The sequence below is a fragment of the Sminthopsis crassicaudata genome, chromosome 4 (assembly GCF_048593235.1).
Source record: "Sminthopsis crassicaudata isolate SCR6 chromosome 4, ASM4859323v1, whole genome shotgun sequence".
Lineage (NCBI taxonomy): Eukaryota > Metazoa > Chordata > Mammalia > Dasyuromorphia > Dasyuridae > Sminthopsis > Sminthopsis crassicaudata.
This window is the reverse complement of record NC_133620.1, coordinates 10,721,832-10,743,297: the sequence shown is the minus strand read 5'-3', so window position 1 is coordinate 10,743,297 and position 21,466 is coordinate 10,721,832. Positions and strand designations below refer to the sequence as shown.

General features: G+C 33.7%; 1 protein-coding gene across 8 annotated transcripts in view; it reads left to right on the top strand.

Annotated features, from left to right (window-relative positions):
• The window catches only part of LEPR (leptin receptor), a 130,558-nt gene that overhangs the window by 92,457 nt on the left and 16,635 nt on the right, over window positions 1-21,466 (top strand). For all 8 annotated transcript variants that reach the window (XM_074265725.1, XM_074265724.1, XM_074265726.1 and 5 more), the window contains 6 exons: window positions 3,734-4,024; window positions 4,186-4,303; window positions 6,310-6,509; window positions 11,321-11,469; window positions 14,436-14,595; window positions 14,709-14,791. In XM_074265725.1, coding sequence (XP_074121826.1) covers window positions 3,734-4,024; window positions 4,186-4,303; window positions 6,310-6,509; window positions 11,321-11,469; window positions 14,436-14,595; window positions 14,709-14,791 — 1,001 coding nt within the window. The remainder of the gene's footprint in view (window positions 1-3,733; window positions 4,025-4,185; window positions 4,304-6,309; window positions 6,510-11,320; window positions 11,470-14,435; window positions 14,596-14,708; window positions 14,792-21,466) is intronic.

Below are 21,466 nucleotides of genomic sequence, written 5' to 3'. Positions count from 1 at the left end.
TACTCACTAGCTGTATGACCCCGGACAAGTCACTTAACTCCCTTTGCCTCAGTTTCCTCATTTGTAAAATGAGTTGAAGAAGAAAATGACAAACCACTCCATTATCTTTGATACCAGAAAACCCCAAAATGGGGTCATGAAGAATTAGTCTCAACTTTCATATTCTGGACTTCTTTATCCTTGAAATCTTATTCTTCAGTATTAACCTCAAAAAATCTTCCCTAAATTTCCTAGTTGATAGTAATCTTTCTCTCATCCAAATTCACAGAACTATCTCCTTTTGTAAATTTGTTTCTCTCCAATTTGGACTAGAGGACTTTTGGGGTTTTTTTTTGCTTGTTTTATTACTATTACTAGCCCATATTTCTTATAAAAGTTAGGTGACCTTTGTTGTATTTTCCTCAGAAAAATTTGCTAAGCACTTGATAAATGAATAAAGACAAAATCAAGCTCTTTCTATGTGCCAATTATGGTGTGAATTATTTATCAATAAATGGATGATTAGAATAAAAAAATAGCTGACAAGTAGAATTGTGCCCATAAAAATAGAAATATTTCATAATTCTACATAAAATAAATATTAAGAAGTCTGGTTGACAAATATCACATTTCTTAATATGTAAAATTGGAAAATAACTGTGCCTTATTTTTTATTACCAAGAAACAATGCATTTTCCATGTGGGGAATGTATTGAAGAAATAGGGATAATAATGAAATGTAAAGATGTATGAGAACCAATGAGTCAAATTATTCCAATAAAAAGTTGTCTTTTAGAAAAGTTAAGGAGTTGTTTAGGGTTCTCCAAAATAGATTTTTTGACAACATAATACTCAATGCACATAGCTTATTTAAGAACAAAAATATTTCCTCTATTATAACCAGAGATATTGGATAGGAAATGGAGAAATTGTCTAATTTAAGTTTAATTTTTATTATGGCAGAAACATAATCTTGACACAATTTATGCAATGCTTTAAGCTTTCTTAAGTGCTGTGATCAAATCATCTCTTCTAAAGCTATTTCCCACATATGCCAATTGAAATATGTGACCTAGGATTATCTTAGACTCAGGTTCTATGATTTTAAAGCTCTGCAAGTGGATGGAGGATTGTGATTCATGGGTCTCATCATTCTCCACCCATAAAGGAGTGAAGAGATTTATTTGGGAGATAATTGTCTGGGAGAGACATTATAGTGGAACACACAACTTTTTAAAAACTTTTATTTTCCCCAGTTATATGTAGAAACATTTTTTTTTTGTTATATATGTGCATTCCTTTTTTTACACATTTCCTTGTGAATCATGTTGGAAGAGAAAAATCAGAGAAAAAGGGAAAAAAAAAAAAAACATGGGAAGAAAAAAAATAAGAAAAAAGGAAAATAATAAACATAGTGTGTGTTGATTTACATTCAGTCTCCATAGTTATCTCTCTGTATTTGGTTGGCATTTTCCATTCAAAGTTTATTGGAAATGCCTTGGATCACTGAACTGCTGAGAAGAAACAAGTCTGTCACAATTGCTCATTGCACAATCTTGTGGTTTCTGTGTACAATATTTTCCTGGTTCTGCTTGTTTTGTCCAGCATTAATTCATGTAAATCTTTTTGGGCCAGCTTGTTCATCATTTTTATATAATAACAATATTCCATTATTTTCATATATCATAACTTAATTAGCCATCCCCCCAATTGATGAGCATCTTCTCAGTTTCCAATTCTTGGTACCACAAAATGAGCTGCTACAAACATTTTTTGCACATGTGTGTCCTTTTCCTTCTTTTTTGAATTCTTTTTGATCTAGACCCAATAGCAGAACTGTTGGATCAAAGGGTATACACAGTTTTATAGCCCTTTGAGCATCGATGATATATATATATATATATATATATATATATATATATATATATATATATATATATATATATATATATTTATTTATTTATTTATTTTATTTTATTTTATTTTATTTTTTTTTGTGAGGTAATTGGGGTTAAGTGACTTGACTACCCAGCTGATAAGTGTTAAGTGTCAGAGGTTACATTTGAATTCAAGTCTTGCTGACTTAAGGGCCAGTGCTCTATCCATCATTTCATATTGCTTCCCTTGGAATGGAACTTTAAAGTGTGATTTACACACATCTATCTTTGTATATACAAATATAAACGTATATAGATATATTCATATATAGACATATGTTGGTCTCTCCAGGTAACTATCTATATATCTATATATTTCAACAGTAAGATCAAATGCTCTCTTTATGGCAACAAGGAATTCTTTTCTCCTTTCCACCTCTTGGAATTCCCTTAAGTTTTACCTTCTTTTTGAAACCTTTTCTATTCCCCTTAGTCATTCTCAGTTACCAATAAAATGGGTTTAATTTATATATTTTGACAAATATATATATTATATATATATATACACATAACACACACACACATATATATATATATATATATATATATATATATATATATATATATATATATATATATATATATCTCCACTATTTATTTGTGGTTGTTTCTGATTATTAAAATGCATGCTCTTTGAGACTAGAGACACCTTTATTTTTGACTCTGCATCCCTTATCATTGCATAGTACCCAGCACATAGTAGGTGATTAGCACTTACTGATAATAAGATAGTAAATGTTTAAAGATTGTTTGACTTTGTATCTGCCTCTCCTAGCATATTATATTTTCCTTTAAGAGAACAAAAGTTTCTTGAGGGCAGGAACTAGTTCATTTTTGGGTTTGTATCTACAGCCCTGGAACTTAATTTACTGCTAGAACATGTGGATACTGATATGGAGGCATTTTTTTTTAAATAAAAAAAAAAAATATTTATTTATTTTTTCCTGAGGCAATTGGGATTAAGTGACTTGCCCAAAGTCACACAGCTAGGAAGTGTTAAGAGTCTGAGACCAGATTTGAACTCAGATCCTCCTGACTTCAGGGTTGGTGTTCCATCCACTACACCATGTAGCTGCTGCCATTGAGACATTTCAATTTCTATGAATTCCAAGTAGACAAACCTTCAATAATTGGTGTTTAGTTTCAGTGTGTTTAATCTTCATATTTCAATTTAATTCAATCCAACAAACATTTATTGGTTGCTTACTGTATTCATTACTATGCTAAGAAGAGACAGAAATATATTCAAGAAACTAACATCTACTGAAAGTATTCAGTGTATGCACAGATAAGAAAAAGCAATGTAAGTTGAAGAGAGAACACTAATTAGTGGTTGTTGTGGGTTAGGAAGGAGAGCCTAGTAGATAATAGCTGTTTCTAACATTTTTGTAAAAGCAAGACCCCAAGTTAAATTTTTTTCAAAGCTCATTCCCTATCCTTAACAAAAAGTTTTCTCCTAGTTTACGGAAAACATTGGGGCCATTCCTAGTGAACCCTTCCCTTAACCTTTCCACTCACTTCAGAGACCTCCTCAACCACCCTTTCCTCCTTATGCTAGAGGATGAGGGGATCCCTTCCTTGTCAAAGCTACTCAGCTCAATTAGCTATCCCCAATTTATTCTATGACACCATTTCAAAAATTATCTTTTATCTATAAGTTAGGAAGGATTGACTAAAATTCTTTCAATGTTTAAATGCCCCATTTTATGTTAGCTTAATCTTATTTGCCTTGGAATAGACAATGGAAAAATCTTTGAAATCGATCTTTTCTAGAGATTATTAATATCATATATTCTCTCTTTCCTCCTGCTCTATAGAGGTCATATATTTTCCACCCAAAATTCTGACAAGTGTTGGATCTAATGCATCATTTTACTGCATCTACAAGCATCAAAACAAGATCATCCCTTCCAAGAATGTCTTCTGGTGGTTGAATTTAGCAGAGAAAATCCCTTCGAGTCACTATGATGTTATGAATGCCCATGTGAGCAGGGTCACCCTTCTCAATATGAATGCAACTAAACCCAGAGGAAAATATACCTATGATGCTGTGTATTGCTGCCAGGAGAACGAGTGCCATCACCGCTATGCAGAATTATATGTAATCGGTAAGAAGGCTCTTTCCAACTAATTACATTCTACCTGCTGATTGTTCAACATGGACCCTTTTGTAGAGACTCAATTGAGAAGTAAAAAGTAGTGTTGTTTTGCATTCAACTTCTGTGTTCTGTTTTCTCTTTATATTAATATTTTAATGTGTTTTAAATAGATGTCAATATCAATATCTCATGTGAAACTGATGGGTACTTAACTAAAATGACTTGCAGATGGCCAGCCAACACAATTTCATCACTCATGGGAAGTATATTGCAGTTAAGATATTTCAGGTATGGATGATTTTCATGGGGAGGGAGGGAGAAAGGAAAAAAATTCTCTCAGATGGGATCTCCCAAGAAGGAAATTTCCTCCATCAGGACCTATATGCATTTTTTCTTTAATTAATTGATTTTTGGAATAGCCTGGGGCAGTGAGATGTTATGTGACTTTCCCAGGGTCACCGAATCAGTCTCTCTCTCTCTCTCTCTCTCTCTCTCTCTCTCTCTCTCTCTCTGTCTCTCTCTGTCTCTCTCTCTCTCATCTCTCTCTCTCTCTCTCTCTCTCTCTCTATATATATATATATATATATATATATATAATATGTACATATATATATATATATAGCACAATCCTTTTTTAATTTTGTTTAAAATTTTTTTATAAAAACTTTTATTTTCAAAACATATGCATGGATAATCTTCCTTCTTTCCTTCCTCCCTCCCTCCCTTCCTTTCCCTCCTTCCTTCCCTTCCTCCCTCCCTCCCTTTCTCCTCTTCCTCTCCTCCTCCTCCTTCTCCTTCTCCTTCTCTTCTCTCTCTCTCTCAAAATCTTTCCAAATTTCTCTAAAAATCCATGAATTTTACAAATTCCTATAAGTCCCTTGGGTTATATTTCTTTACTCTAATCCTGAAAATCTCCTTTTTTATTATTATAGCTTTTTATTGACAGAATATATGCATGGATAATTTTTGCAACATTGTCCCTTACACTCACTTCTGTTCCAACTTTTTCCTTCCCTCCCTCCACCCTCTCCCCTAGATGGCAGGCAGTCTTATATATGACTTAGATACAATTTATGTGTGCAGATATCCTGGAAATCTCTTTGAAAGAACTGAATGACTGAGGGGCTGAGAGGGAAGATATCAACCTGTGATGACTAACATACTAACGTGGATACTAACAAGAAGCAGGGACAGAAAGAACATTAGATGCATATATAGAGTACAGCATTAGCAAATAATTAGCATATTTTCTAAGAATATAGAGTCTGAGCAGTGGTTCCCAGAAATCTTACAAACTCTCCCACTATTAAAATAAACACTTCTACTATCCAGTTCTTATGACTCCCTCCAATAATAGTAGCAAGTATTTATCTAATGATTTAGGATTTTCAGAACATTGAACGAACATTATCTCATTCGATTTTTGCTAGATTGCCTAGAAGGCAATGCTATTATTATTATTATCATCTCCATTTTTATAGCTAAGAAAACTAAGAGAGACAAAGCTCAAGTGCCTGGGTCATAGTCTTACAGTTAGGAAATATCCAAGTCAGGATTTGAACTCAGCTCTTACTAACTTCAGATCCAGCATCTAATACCACTGCATTACCTAGCTACTGCCTCACTTTTACTTATTAGAATCCATTTTATGTTTCTTTCATGTTATTATTATTATTATTATTATTTTTTTTTTTTTGCTTCCTTCACTTGTTAGCGCCTATAAAAAGCCTTCTTTGGATGCTCTGATGGATAGGCCTCCCTCCTTCATCAACTGACCTCATCTTTCCTTCTCTGTTTACATTTCTTTTTGTTATCTCTACTGTCACACATAAAGCTTCACCTTTGACTTTGTATCCTAGCACCTAGGACAGTTCCTAGTGTCTAGCATATACCCAATAAATGCTTTATAAAATCATGTTTCATACATGACACTGATTCCTTAATGTTTGTTTATATGTTTATATGTTCTCCCTTTATCTTATTTTAAAATTCTTGTAAAGTATGGGTGCTATATTCTCTGTCTTGTATGCCTGATCCTAGTCACCTCTGTGAAGCACCCAGTAAAAGTTTCTGTTTCCATTAGAAAATATTAGATTATAATGGCACTGGGATTTTTAAAAATGTTCTTCCACTTGGAAGATCAATTTAATAAATGGAAACAGGTTGCCTGCCTTCCCTTTAGATACAAGAAAAGCCTAATTTTCTCTAAAGTAGCCTTTATGTTTTTCAAATTTTATTTTTATTGAAGATGTAACCTAGAAGGATCCTAATTGATTGCTTTTATGCCTTTTAAGGAGCAGCCTGTATTGTTCTGACTTTCCAACTACTCATCATGCCTCAGATCCCAAAGATTGTCATTTACAGAAGGATGGCTTTTATGAATGCACTTTCCAGCCCATCTTTCTTCTGTCTGGATATACCATGTGGATACAGATCATCCATTCATTGGGGTCACTTGAATCTCCCCCAACATGTGTTGTTCCAGATTCTGTAGGTATGTCACGTTGTTTTAAGTGTTTATCTTCTTTTGGAATATTCCATTAAGATGATTACGATGTAGGGTGGCAGGGCGAAGAACAGTGGATAATTGCTGATTTTCTAGTTTTTATTCACACAACACTCTGGAAAGATTTATGACTGTTCAGAATAAGGGGACATCAGTTTAGGTAAAATTTTACATTCTCATTTTGCTATAAACCACCACAACCTGTCTTAGAGAGGAGTGGCTTGTTATATAGCATTTCTGATGCTGAAAAGGGTCTATTTTTATTATGTTACATGATGAATTATCAATGACTGAAAATGAAATGTATTAGTTTTTTTATTTATATATAGTTATACACATGTAAATATGAATATATATGTATAGGTATCATTTTTGTGTGTCCTTTAATGTATTTTTCATAAGATGACTAACACTATTATATATTTAGAGCTGGGAAAAGTACTTTAGAGGGCTTCTAGTCTAAATTCATCATTTTTCATATCAGGAAACTGAGGTTGAGAAAAACTAAGTGAACTGCTCAAGGATGTTTGAATAGAAAACAGGAAGGAGATTTGATCTTGTCACATTACTCTAAATGCATCACTCTTTCCAATTTACCATATTGTTTTCAATTCATATGTTATAAAACATTTTTACCCAATAAAATTGGACTGAACATATGTACATATCCCAAGTATGTTAGTTCATATGTATTTATATATATATGCATATATACATATATAGGCATATGCACATATATTAAGTGATAAGTGTGTGAATGTATATATATATATATATATATATATACACACACACACATATATATATATGTATAGACATACAATATTCCTTTCAGCTGAAATTTTCATATTATTAAAAATAAGTTCTTTGTACATCTCCTGTGCCAGCCCATTCTTTATGCTACAGCACAGACTATGGATTCTTGAAGGAAAGACCAGTGGAACATGCTTCCAAACTGGACTAGATTTTCATGACAGACTCTTGTTGGTTCAAGGACTTGTAACCAGCAGGTTGGCTACCAGGGGTCTGATGATAGGAAATTCTCCAGAAGGAGATTCAGAAGACATAAAAGAACATCTTTCATGAGTTTTAAAAAGAGAAGTCCTATGAAGACAGCAAGTGGATGAATAGGAAGATCACTGTTTATACATACATGAACACACACACACAGAAAAGCAAACACATACACAAAAGAAGCAAGAGCAGCTAACAAAAGATGAATTCAAAAATGTTACAAGGTAGAGCAAGAAAAATGTTCAATATGACAAAGATGAGAATGAGAAGGAAATTAATATAAATAAAGACATTTCTCTTATGGTAACTGATGACAGCATTTAAAGTCACTCAGGGCTTAGGTATTTTTTTTAAGTTCTTTTTCTCTGCCAAGGAGAATGAATTTGAAAGGAGAGGAAATCACTAATAACAAGCCAATACCCAAGATAAAAGGAAGAATTAAAGAGATAGCAAACAAATAACTGGTTTCCTTTAATGAATTTGACTCATTTGTCCAAATCAACTACATTGAGATGAATGACCAAAAGTGATTGCTAACCTATTATCAATTATATTTGAAGGATTGTCAGAAACATAATCATCCCTACAGAAATAGAGAAGGGCAAATGTCTCAATTTTCCAACAAAAAAAAAAAAAAAAAGAAAGAAAGAAAGAAAGAAAGAAAGAAAGAAAGAAAGAAAGAAAGAAAGAAAGAAAGAAAGAAAGAAAAGAAAAGAGAGCAGACTTTATGAGCCATAAATTTGCAAGCTTGACTTTGATTTCTGCAAATTGTAGAATGTATCATTAAAGAGATGTTTAGTGAGAAAGAAAGCACGGATCATAAAGAACCAACTTAGCCTCATTGAGAAAAGGTCATGACATTGTAACTCCATTTACAGCACTTAGCTCAGTGCTGGCACATACTAGGTTGCTTAATAAATGTTTTATTGATTTATTATTCCTTTTATGGACATCATTGCTGAACTGGTAGGTCATGACAATTCAGTTGATCTTACCAAAGCATTTAATGTAGCATCATTCTATTCTTGTGGAAAAGATAATAATAGCAATGATAATATCTCTCATTAACTAGCACTTTTATAGCATCCAATGGCTTGTAAGCCACTTTTTACATGTTATTTCATTTTATCTGAACAGTAACCCTGTAAAGCAGTTGCTATTATTATCCTCCTTTTATAGATGAGGAAACTGAGGGGGAAAAAAAGTTAAGTGACTTGTTCAATGTCACACAACTCATAGTTTCTGAGGCAGAATTTGAAGATGAATTCCCAACCTGAGCTCCAGGATTTTGTTGTCTATGCCCTCCAGCTACATTTATAGACATAAATCATCCCTGTTAGGAATGGATGCTTAGGGGGCAGCTAGGTGGCACAGTGGATAGAGCACCAGCCCTGAATTCAGGAGGACCCAAGTTCAAATCTGTCTCAGACCTTAATACTTCCTAGCTGTGTGACCCTGGGCAAGTCACTTAACCCCAGCCTCAGGGAAAAAAAGAAAGAAAGAAAGAAATGGCTGCTTAATAGCAATTGATAGGATCAGGGATTTGTGATCTAGGGTTCATGAACTTACATATGTATGCATACATGTGTGTATATATGTATATGTAAATTTTATTGTATTATATAGTATTTGTATTATTATATAATGCTATATATGTTTATATATGTGTATGTGTATGTACACTTTAATAACTATTTCAACTACATTGTATATATGTAAAATAATATACATGTTGTTCTTGTTTAGCCATTTTAGTCCTGTCTAACTCTTTGTGGTCCTTTTTGGAGATTTTCTTGGCAAAGATACGAGAGTGGCTTGCCATTTCCTAATCCAGTTCATTTTGACAGATGAGGCAAACAGGGTTCAGTGGCTTGCCCAGAATCACACAGTTAGTAAGTGTCTGAGGCCAGCTTTGTTCTCCTGAAGATGTCTTCCTGACTCCAGGTCCAGCTCTCTATCTGCTGCACCATCTATTTATTCCAACAACAACAAATATGTGCTTTGATAACTATATTTCAATGGAAATCATTTTCTTTGTAATCCTGTATATTTTATTTTATTCATTAAAAACACACTTTTGGAAAAAGGATCAATGAGCTTCTCTAGACTACCAATGAAATTCATGATCCAAAAAAGAGAAAAGCTCCAGAATTAAAAAAACTCATCAAGACTAGCATGAAATTAGAAGATATCTTGAAGATGAGAATTAGCTCTTACAACCAATTATCACAATTTTGTCTTTCAATTTGTCATATCTAAACCAGCAATTGGATCTGAAAATTGAGTTAATCCCTTCTCTTAATGAAGCTCGAATGACAAAAAGTATTATCAATATGAAGAGACCAACAGAGTCCTAGCCAAGAAAGGAAGAAAGACATAAAAAGAAGGAAAGAATGGAAATAAATGCAAACAAGAAAAAGAATTGCTTTGTCCATGTTTCTACATTCAAGTCCAACTGTGTCATCCTTCCCTCCTAGTCAATAAATTTCAATGGCTCCCTATCACCTCCAGGATAAAATAACAGAATGATATTTCACATTAATGCCCTTCATAACCAACTCACTATGCCAATATTTCCAGTCTTATATTTTTGCCACAAACATACTTTTTTATCCAGTTACATCAGCTTCTAAGCTGTTCCTCGAATAAATCTGCTTGGAACGTTTTCATCATCTGTCCTCTATTCTCTTCGTATTTTTGTTAACCCAAAGCTGTCAGCCATAGACCCCAAATCTGCCAAAACATCTCACTGTTTGTACTGTTTATATTTTTTCTGGGGATATTGCCCATGTCAGTAGCTTTCTCTCTACTTCATCTTTAATAAGTATACACTATTAAGTTAATGCTTCTAATTATCATAATTTAAGATAAAGCAAACTCTTAAAATAAAGAAAAGGAAGCAATTCCTTTCTCTTTCATTTTCCTCAAGCCAGGAGAAAAGACTCCTGTCTCTTATTAAGATGCTCTAGGAAAGAAAGAAGAAGGAAGACAATAACTTTAGACAGTAATGGAAATTAGCAATTCAACTTCTGTCCCAATATGCCTCCTTCTCAAGGCCCAAGCACATGGGTCTTCTGAGTCAGGCAGTCTTCCTTTTGGGTCAGGTGTCCCTGCCTATATTTCCTCTCTCAGTCCTTCATAGTTTCTTCCACTTTTTCTTTAGTTCCAAGTTTCTTTTCTTTCCATCAGGAGGTAAGTTCCTCTTTGACTCTATTTTTTTAGACTTAGAAAAATTGACTTTTAGACATTATTCTGAAGTTTTTTTTTTATGTTTTATTTTACATACTCTTATGTTACCTCTTTTCTGACTCATTCAAAGGACTAATTTGCACCTCATAAAGATATATTTTGGTCTGGACATACCATTTATCATTAATTCAACATTTCATTGTCTAATGTTTTTCTGTGATTAGCTCCTGGGCTTTCAAGACCCATATATATATATATATATGTGTGTATATATATATATATATATATACACACATATATATATATATATATGTGTGTATATATATATATATATATATACACACATATATATATATATATATATTCATGTGGAGGTCAATAAATGTATATGAAAAAGAACAGAGTCTATGACTAGAATTTCTATGGATATCTCTTCTCATAAATTATGACTGCAACTAGTCCATTTAAACTGACCTCCCAAGCACTGTGACCCAATGCATTGCTTGTTTTTGTTTGTTTGTTGTTGTTGTTGTTGTTTAAATGGACTCTAGAATTCTTATTAATGTTAATAATGGGATCTATTTTAAAATTTCTAGTAAAACCACTGCCTCCCTCCAGAGTGAATGCAGAAATTATGGTCCAAACTGGCTTGTTGAATGTGAGCTGGAGAAAGCCAGTCTTACCAGAGAATAAACTTCAATTTCAAATTCGTTATGCTGTGAATGGACATGGAGAACAATGGAAGGTATCATCACTTGCTAACCAAATTTTGTTTTGTTTTGATTTATTAAATTAAGAAACATTATTGAACTTTAGTACACACAATCTTCCATGATAGCAATTTGTTCTTTAAATCATATTAAATTTATTTGTAATTGAAATATTGAATATTATCAAATAATTTATTCCAGTAAGAAAAATAAAGAAAACATTCTATGCATTTTCAAGGGATTTCTGTGAGAGTAAACATCTTAATCTAAACTAATAACTTAACACTTAGAAATATGAGTATTATAGATAATTTAAGGTCACATCTGTCAACTTGTTTCATGGTAATGAAGCAGTGATATACGATGGAAATAGAGAAGAGTCAATGCAAAATTAATTTTAAAGCATTTATTAAGCACCTACTCTTTACCAAGAGGCATCTTCAAATAATGGAAGAAGAGATAGCTTCAGAATCAGGAAAATTTGGATTTAAGTCTTGCCAGAGGTTGAGTGGCTATGACCATTCAGTCCTCTAGGCAACTCTCTGAGGCTTGAAGTTGGAGAAAAGTCATTGATTGACATTGGAGGAGGAAATTTCCTCTTTTAAGGAGTTCCCTGTACCAAGAAAGTCAAAGGTCCCATTCCTGTTCACCATTCTATACTATATGCTTCGGCTATATCAAGTAACTGAATGGCTGCAATTGGCAAATAATTTTACTATTGGATAGCTTAATTCCAGTCTATCCCTCAACTTGAACATAATTCCAAAATATCTTGGGGTTTCTTCCAATTATATTAGTACTTAGCTACACTCCAACTTACCATTTTATCAGGAAAAATTCTGTAATCAGAGTGATTGATTCCATAGTGATATGATGCTTTGTGTACATTATCTTACTTGAGCTTAGGAAAGCAATATAGGAGGAACAATATAGGAGAAAGAGGGATGGAGGGTAATGCAGAAAGAGAGACAGAAGAACAAAAAGTAATACTATGAAAGAGGGTTCAGAACTCATCTATGGAAATGGAACACTTAAATTGAGTTACAATTTCTAATCATTGCAGCTTTGCACTTTCCCCAAGCAGACTTGGCAGTTCTAGCCCTGGGACCTCACTGACCTGATAAGTGCTAGTTTACCGTATCTATACCAATCACCCAACCATACTTCTGCCATTTTACTGGTACATTTTCCACTTCCCTTTCCAAATGATTCTCAGAAAACTGGAATCTGATCAGTGCTACTTGATATAGAAAAATGGCATGCTAATTAATTGCCCTATGACCCCACTTACCATGAGAGGAAGACCATAAACCAGGTGCTGGAGTCTTGAGAAAGGAGAGGGATAGACTTGGAGGCCAATAGATGACTTTGAGATTCTTTGACCCAGAAATCAGGAAATAACTGAAACCCAAATGTGTATTTAAACTAATTCAGCAGTGATGTAATTAAATACACTACATTTGGAATTTATTATTTATTATATACCAGGCTTTAGGTATATATAGGGAAAAAAGAGGAAATAATCATTGCTCCTAAATACATACATACATATATGTATATGTATATATATATATATATATATATATATATATTCTGAATATATTTTAGAGAAAGGATACAAATTATGCACAGATAAGTAGACAGAAAATCTACATGATTACCCAGTTGACAATTGTTCAAAGTATACAAACAGTCAGATCAAGAAATTAAAGCTATATTTAGTATATAAAAATGTTCTAAATCCTTATTGAGTAGAGAAATGCACACTGAAACAACTCTGAAGTACTACCTCATATCTGTCAGATTGGCTGACATATGACATGAAAAGAAAATGAAAAATGTTAGAGGGAATATGGGAACATAGGGACATTAATGCATTGTTGCTAGGGTTGTGAGTTGATTCAACCATTCTGAAGATCAATTGGCAACTATGTCCAATGGGGCTATGAAACTCTGCATACCCTTTGACCTAAAAATACCATTATTAAGTCAATAATTTAGAGATCATAAAAATGGAAAAGGACTTCCATGTACCAAAATATTTATAGCAGCTCTTTTTTGTTGTGACAAAGAATTGAAAATTGAGGGGATGGCTGTATAATTTGTGGTATATGAGCATAATGGAATACTAATGTGTTAAAAGAAATGATGAGCAAGCAGATTAAAAACAACCTGCACTGAGCAAAGTGAGTAGAACTAGGAAAACATTGTATATAGTAATGTGTGGTGACACACATTACTAGATGATCAACAATGATTAAAGCTCTTTTCAGTGGTACAATGATCCAAGACAATTCCAAAGGACTGATGATGAAAAATGATATTCTATAGTCAGAGATTAACTCTGAGGTCTCAATGCAGATCAAAGCATAGTATTTTTACTTTTTTTTTTGTTTTTTTGATGTTTTTCCTTTTTGTTCTGTTTCTTTTTTTTTACAACATGACTAATGTGAAAATATGTTTAACGTGATTATACATGCATAACTTTTATCAAATTGCTTGCCATTTGGGGAAGGGAGAAAAACTTGGAACTCAAAATGTTATTAAAATTAATGTTGAAAACCGTCTTTACATGTAATTGGAAAAATACAATTTACAAAAAAATATACATGAAGAAATTAGCTTAGGAAACTCCTATTCTCTGAATGGGACCACCACTACAGATTCCAATTGATCTGTGATTAAATAAATAAGGACTAAAGGATTTCTAGAGGCCTACAGATGTTAGCTGACATTCCCAGGATTGCACAGCTTGTACAAGTAACATTTGAATACAGATCTTCTTAACTTTGAATCTAGAACTCTATGTACTGTGCCAAAGGGGGAAGCAAGAAAGACCTCATGTAAGAAAGAGACATTTGAACTGAGTCTGGAAGGGAAGCAAGAACTCTAAGAGCCATAAATACACTTCATCTGTCCTGTGGCACCTGGTAGAATTGCTTTAGCCATCCTTTCAGATTCAAGGTAGTGATCACATCATATTTTCTGACTTATTTTATAGGTACATCAAGTTTATGAGTCTGAATCCCAGTCTGCCAGCTTTCAAGTGCCGGATTTCTGCATGGTTTATGTCACTCAAGTCCGCTGTAAGAGGCTCGATGACCTGGGATATTGGAGTAATTGGAGCAATCCAGCTTACACGGTTGTCATGGATATAAAAGGTTGGCACAGATGTTGTCAATGCATCCTGAACACTTTGCGTGTGTATGGTCGGAAAATGTCCTTCCCTATTAGATGTTTCTACCATTAGCCTCTCTTACTTTTCATCTTGCAGCTCCCATCAGAGGGCCTGAATTTTGGGGAGTCATAAATGAAGATGTGGTGCAGAAAGAGAAAAATATTACCTTGTTTTGGAAGGTATGTTTCCTAAGTTTGTCACTTATATGTCTTTTGTGGTGATGAGGAAGACTGGAACAGAGATTTTGGTGAAGAAATTCCCTTTACTAATGTAGAACAGTAACTATTCTCCATTTTAAAGCCTCTGCCCAGTGCATTGACAGGTTAAGAGCCTTATTCAGTCACAGAAACAGTATGTGCCAGAACTGAGACTTGAACCTTTATTTTCTTCATGACACTGGTTGGCATTCTCCCTGCTACAAATGCCATATATACACGTTATACATTATATTATATATTGTATTATATTTTGTATTTTATATATAATATATGTACAATATGAAGTATATATTATGTATGTGTGTTTATATAAACATTATATATATTATATATGTATATATAGATGAGAAAGAGACTAAGTACTTCTAAAGTATATATATATATATATATATATATATATACATACCTATATCTATATCTATCTATCTATCTATCTATCTATCTATCTATCTATATATATATATATATATATATATTTCACTTTTACAAGTACTTAGACTATTAATGCTTAAAATTGTGCCAAAGACTTTTGGGACACCTCATTATGAACATGGTGATTTGACTTTATGGGTTGCAGGCATAGCCCCACCTCTTTGTGTTATACAATTTTTTAAATATACATTTGATTTTTAAAAAATCAATTTTTCTATCATGCCCCAGTGAGAATTAGAAACCAAAAGACTTTATTTTTCTGTTCTCCTTCTGGATCCTAAACAATGACTCTATTTATTCTGGACCTTTACTTGCTTTCAGCTTGATTTCTCAAGTGGTGCATTTTTTTCTGAGCTATTGAAAGTAGGGATGAGGCTGAAGATCAGGCCTGAGACCTTTCAAATCCCATCCCTGATAAGATGGAAGAGGAAATCAATTGGAAGAGATTTCAAAACAATATTTTATTTCATATATTTTAACATATGTAACATGTATTGGATTACCTATCATCTAGGGGAGGGGGTGGGGGGAAGGAGGGGAAAATTTGGAACAGAAGTCTAGGGTTAATGTTGAAAAATTTCCTATGCCTATGTTTTGTCAATAAAAAGCTGTAATAAAATTTTAAAAAATCTTTTGTTTCTCAATAGCAGAGGCCCATTTGATCAGAGTAGACATGGCTGAGAGCATGATTGAGGAAAAAAGAATGGTTCTACAGCCTATGTAATGACTCTCATGGAGCCATTTGAATTCATAAATCAAATCTGGATGAGCATTTTTGCCTTAGCAATGACAAGGTTGAGTATATCAACCAGAAATTTTAAAGACTCAATTGTTATCATTCTGATTAGGAATTAATGAATGAATGAAAAAGCATTTCTAGTCTTATGTGATATGTGTCTGGTTAATCTTTCAAAATATCAAGGACTGATGATTTCATGGGTACATAGATAGTTTTTCTATGCCACAGATTGTAGCCCATCTTGAATTTAGGACATAGTCCTGAAAAGTTTCTGGATCACCCAAATAAATCAACCTAAAGTCAACTATCACTGTTGCTGGTCTTAAAGTCATGAGCACTGGATTCAGATCCTGGCTCTGTCATTTACTCCCTTGGAAGAATCATTTTAATGCTTTGCATCTTAGTCTTATCTATAAATTCAAATCTCTGTGGTCCCTTTTGTTTTAGAGCTATGGGCCCATGTGTGACCTCATAAAAACTAGTCTCCCTCTGTATAACTCCCTGTCCTCATCTGTATAATGATTGGATGGCTACCAATGTCCCTTCCAGATTGCTTTGCGTGAACCAGTAAACTTTGGGATGAATCTCTCTGAACTTAGCCACTCAAAATTTCTCCTGGATGATGGGCTCTACTGGAGCTTATAAACCATTAATAAAGCCAGTTAGAACCCAGGCTCACCTCCATGACTCTATGAGGCATTTGAGTGTTGAGTGAAGTACTACCTGCTAATCCATCTTTTGTATTTTTCTGTTTTATTCTACATTTAAACATTTGACTTTTTAAAGGAAGAACCGATGCTTCTCCTAAACTTGGATCAAATATGACAATCAATCTTAGAACTTAAGGTCAGGGCTTCTTAATCTTTTTTCTGTCATTGTAGTCTGTGGAACCCTCCTGGATCCCTTTTTCACAATATTCTTCTTCTTCAGTTACATAAAATAAAATACATAGAAATATAAAGGAAACCAATTCAATTGAAATAACCATTATTGGTTTTTAAAAAAAATAACTTTATAGACTCCAAGTTGAGAATAGTTCCAACGTTATCTTCCATTTGCAATGTATGGATTTACTATATATTTATTTGTTTACCCTGAGGGCAAGGATGTTTTTCCTTTTTCTATATTGCTAGAGCTAATACAGCAGTGCACATACTGAATGCTTATTGATTGGTTGATTAAAAAATGGATGCTGACAAATCCTCTATTCTCTTTGTAGTGAAGATAAGGGCTGCTATGCCATGTGATCTAGGCTACCTTATGTACTTTACATGTTGATTTGTTTTATTTTAATAGTATTATTGTTGTGTTCCCTTGCCTTCTCCTCCCTTCTCTTCCCTTTTTCTTTCCCTTTCCCTTTATCTACCTTCCTTTTTTGTTTCAAGGGAGGCTTCTATAAAGTGGAAGAGTATAATTAGTAGTGTGATGAATACTGGAAAATGATTAAGGTATAAAAAAGCCAGAAAATATCAATGAAACTTTAAAAATCATTTAAAGAGTCATCAATCCCAAACTCTTTGGTTGAATAATTCTCAGTAAAGGCATATTGATTTTTGCCAGGCTAGTAGATATGAACCACCATTATTTATCTTTCCTACAGATGGTGGATAGTGGCTATAAAGTTTGTGACTGGTATTTAGGAGTTATCATACAGGACAGGAGATGCTGGGGATGTTGATAGAATCAGGAAATATCTAGACACAGCAGTTCTGGATGACTAATTTTTGAAATAGCCTAAAAATTATGGTTTTGTAGTAGATGATTTGAAGGTTAGGATTAAGTTGTTCAAGTAGTGACTATAAGAATAACTCTAATATCTCCTATTATCTAGTGCTCTGAATTTCTCTCCTTCAACAACTGGTGGGAGTAGAAGTGGGTGCAAATGTAGTCTAAAAGTCCCTTTGGAAAAAAAGCTAAGAAATCTGAAGGACAGTTTATGCCTTTTGTTTTCTTTTTTTCCTCCTTTCAACTTCATTACACATTTCCACATAAAAGTAGAATCCTTGCATAATTCAATGGGTTAAAGGTCAGCCTCATTGCATGTGGTGAGGAAAGAAAAACAACAAAAAAACCCAGTCTTTCTTAATTAACTCAAGAAGCCACATTTGAAATGTAATGTATCTATTTTTATTTTTAAATTTCCAGAAAATAAAAAGGTTTTTTTTGTCAGTGATGATGGAAAAGCCAAAGGTCTCTTGGCTGATGCACAGACTGCTTTTCTCTTAACTCCCTTTTATGTTCCAGAATTCATAATAAAATAACTCTTGTCTTATAAAGGTTCATTGTATTAGCATAGAATCCTGAATGGTGAGGGTCAATCCATGTTCTCTCACCATCACTTGAAGCATTGTTCTTGCTTCCACTGCCAGCATTTGGCCAAGGTTTTGTAGTGCTTTTGAATCGTGGAGTCAATCTGTGATCTGCCAGAATTACTTGTGTCTTTTGTCAAGAGTTGCAATAATTAAAAATAATTAATTTATGGAGTAGTTAAGGTGATGGATGAACTATGAGCATGAAGCTTTTGAAAAGGAAAACCACAATGGTTCAAGGTTATTAGTGACCTTAGAGACTTTGTTTTGCTAGTACCTGAATAAGTGTCCCCTCTACAATATGGCAGCAAAGGAAAAAACAAGTTCTTGGTAACCAATGTGAAAGTGAGTACCCAATCTTTGCTGCAAAACCATTTTGCAGGGGAAACACATTTCACTTTTGGAATTCTAATCACTAGCAAGGTTTTCATCATATTTAACTTAAAATGTCTCTGAAACTTTTATTTATTGATTCTAGTTCTCTCTTCTAGGACCAAGTGGAGCAAGTCTGATCGCTCTTCAAAATTCTGGTTCTTTAAGTTCTTAAACATAACTCCCATATTCCTCCATGAGTTTTCTCTGGGATGAATATTCCCATTTCCTTCAACTCCTTTTTCACATGGAGTAATCTTGAGACCCTTCTGCATCCCTTGCTGCCCTCCACTAAGTATCCTTTAGTTTAGTTTACAAGCATTAATGAAGTAGCTACTGTGAGTAAGGAATCCTAGGAGGTGCTGGGAAAAGGAAGAGAACAATGAAATAATGTCTCCCTTCAAGGAGGTTATATTATGTGCACAGATGAGTAAATATTCATAGAATATTCCAACATAATTTGGATTAAAAGTACTATTGAAAGGATCAGAACAAGTCTTGTATGGGTGAGTTTTGAAGGAAACTAGAAATTTTAAGAGGCAGAAGGGAATTCTCAGCATGGGGGGCAGCCTCCAGAAAGGTACAAAGCTGAGAAAAAAAGATCATGTACAGAGAATAGTCACTATATAATTTTGGCTAAAATGGAGCATCCTTGATATAGAATGGTATGGAAAAAAGAGAAAATCTAGAAAAGTAGGTTAAATTTATTTTATGAGAAGGATTTAAGTTCCAGATACAGGTGTTTTTTGTTTGTGGTTTTTTTTTTCCTTCACCCAAGAGGCAATAGAAATCACTGAAGATTTGGAGCAGAGGAGTAATAGGGTAAGACGTGGATTTTAGGAAGACTTATTTTGGAAAGTGTGGGAGAGTTCATTAGAGAGGAGAGAGCCTAGAAGCAGAGAGACAAATTGGGGCTATTGTAATGGTCCCTCCAAAAAGTGATGAAGGTGGTGGCCATATGAATGGAGAGAAAGCAATAGTTATGAAGGATTTTGTGGAGTAGAACTGATAACACTTGACAATTAATTTAGACATGGCAGAGGGAAGGGAGATGGAAGAACTGAAGGATAATTCTATGACTGGGAAGCTGGATATCTAGAAGCATGGCAATAACGAAAACAAAAGTAGGGAAGTTAAGAAGAAAGATGAGTTTAAGAGAGAAAGATAAATTCTATTTTGGACTTAAGTCTGCGATGCCTGTGGGACACATAGGTGATAATGTTTAGAAACTGATGGGCATTTTGGAACATCATCTTAGGAAAAAGTTGACCATGAATGTGTGTTGTTCAGCCATTCAAATATGTTTGACTTTTCATGACCTCATGGACCATAGCATCCCAGTTCTGTTCATGGGTTTTCTTGGCAAAGATACTGAATGGTTTGCCGTTTCCTTCTCCAGTGCTTTAAGGCAAACAGTGTCTGAGGGCATATTTGAACTCAGAGTTTCTTCACTTCAGGCCTACTGAGCTACCTAGTTGCCTTCTACATTTTGGACTTATCTATGTAGAAATGATATTCAATTGAATTTGTGAGAGAATGGAAGAGATAATAGGATGGGGCTTTCAAGTCACCAAGCCTTAGGACAAATAATAGCAGTTCAGATGTGGTTGGTCTGGGCTTCTCAATTTCCTATTCACAAAGCCTATAAATCTGTCATTGTAGTCTAAGATACACCAGCTTTGCATTTGCTGTCATGTCACCCTTGGGCTTTTCCTTTAACTTGAAAGTTTAAAAAAATCTAGATTTTTTTGAAATGCATTTCTCCTATCTTATATTTGTGAATTTATTTTTTTCTGGGCCAGTGCTTAAAATTCAATATTTATTCCTGTCAGATTTAGGTGTAATTTTTTTTTAAATACCAATTTCTGTTACTTCCCTTCTAATCTTGTTTGCATTAGTATTATTTGTACAGAAACTTTTTAGTTTGATGTAATCAAAATCTTCTATTTTGTGATCAATAATGATCTCTAGTTCTCCTCTGGTCATAAATTCCTTCCTCCTCCACAAGTCTGAGAGGTAGATTATCCTCTGTTCCTCTAATCTATTTATGATCTCATTCTTTATGCCTAAATCATGGACCCATTTTGATCTTATCTTGGTATATGGTGTTAAGTGTGGATCCATATCTAATTTCTGCCATACTAATTTCCAGTTTTCCCAACAGTTTTTTCCGAATAATGAATTTTTATCCCTAATGTTGGAATCTTTGGGTTTGTCAAAGATTAGGTTTCTATATATGTATCCTTTTTTGTCCTTTGTATCTAATCTGTTCCACTGATCTACCGGTCTATTTCTTAGCCAATACCAAATGGTTTTGGTGACTGCTGCTATATAATATAGCTTTAGATCAGGTACACTTAGACCACCTTCCTCTGAGTTTTTTTTTCATTAGTTCCCTTGCAATTCTAGACCTTTTATTCTTCCATATGAATTTTGTTGTTATTTTTTCTAGGTCATTGAAATAGTTTCTTGGGAGTCTGATTGGTATAGCACTAAATAAATAGATTAGTTTGGGGAGTATTGTCATCTTTATTATATTCGCTCGGCCTATCCAAGAGCATTGAATGTCTTTCCAATTATTTAAATCTGATTTTATTTTTGTGGCAAGTGTTTTGTAATTTTTCTCATATAATTCCTGACTTTTCTTTGGTAGATGGATTCCCAAATATTTTATACTCTCAACATTTGTTTGGAATGGAATTTCTCTTTGTATCTCTTGCTGTTGCATTTTGTTAGTGATATATAAAAATACCGAGGATTAAATACCAATTTCTGATGATTTTG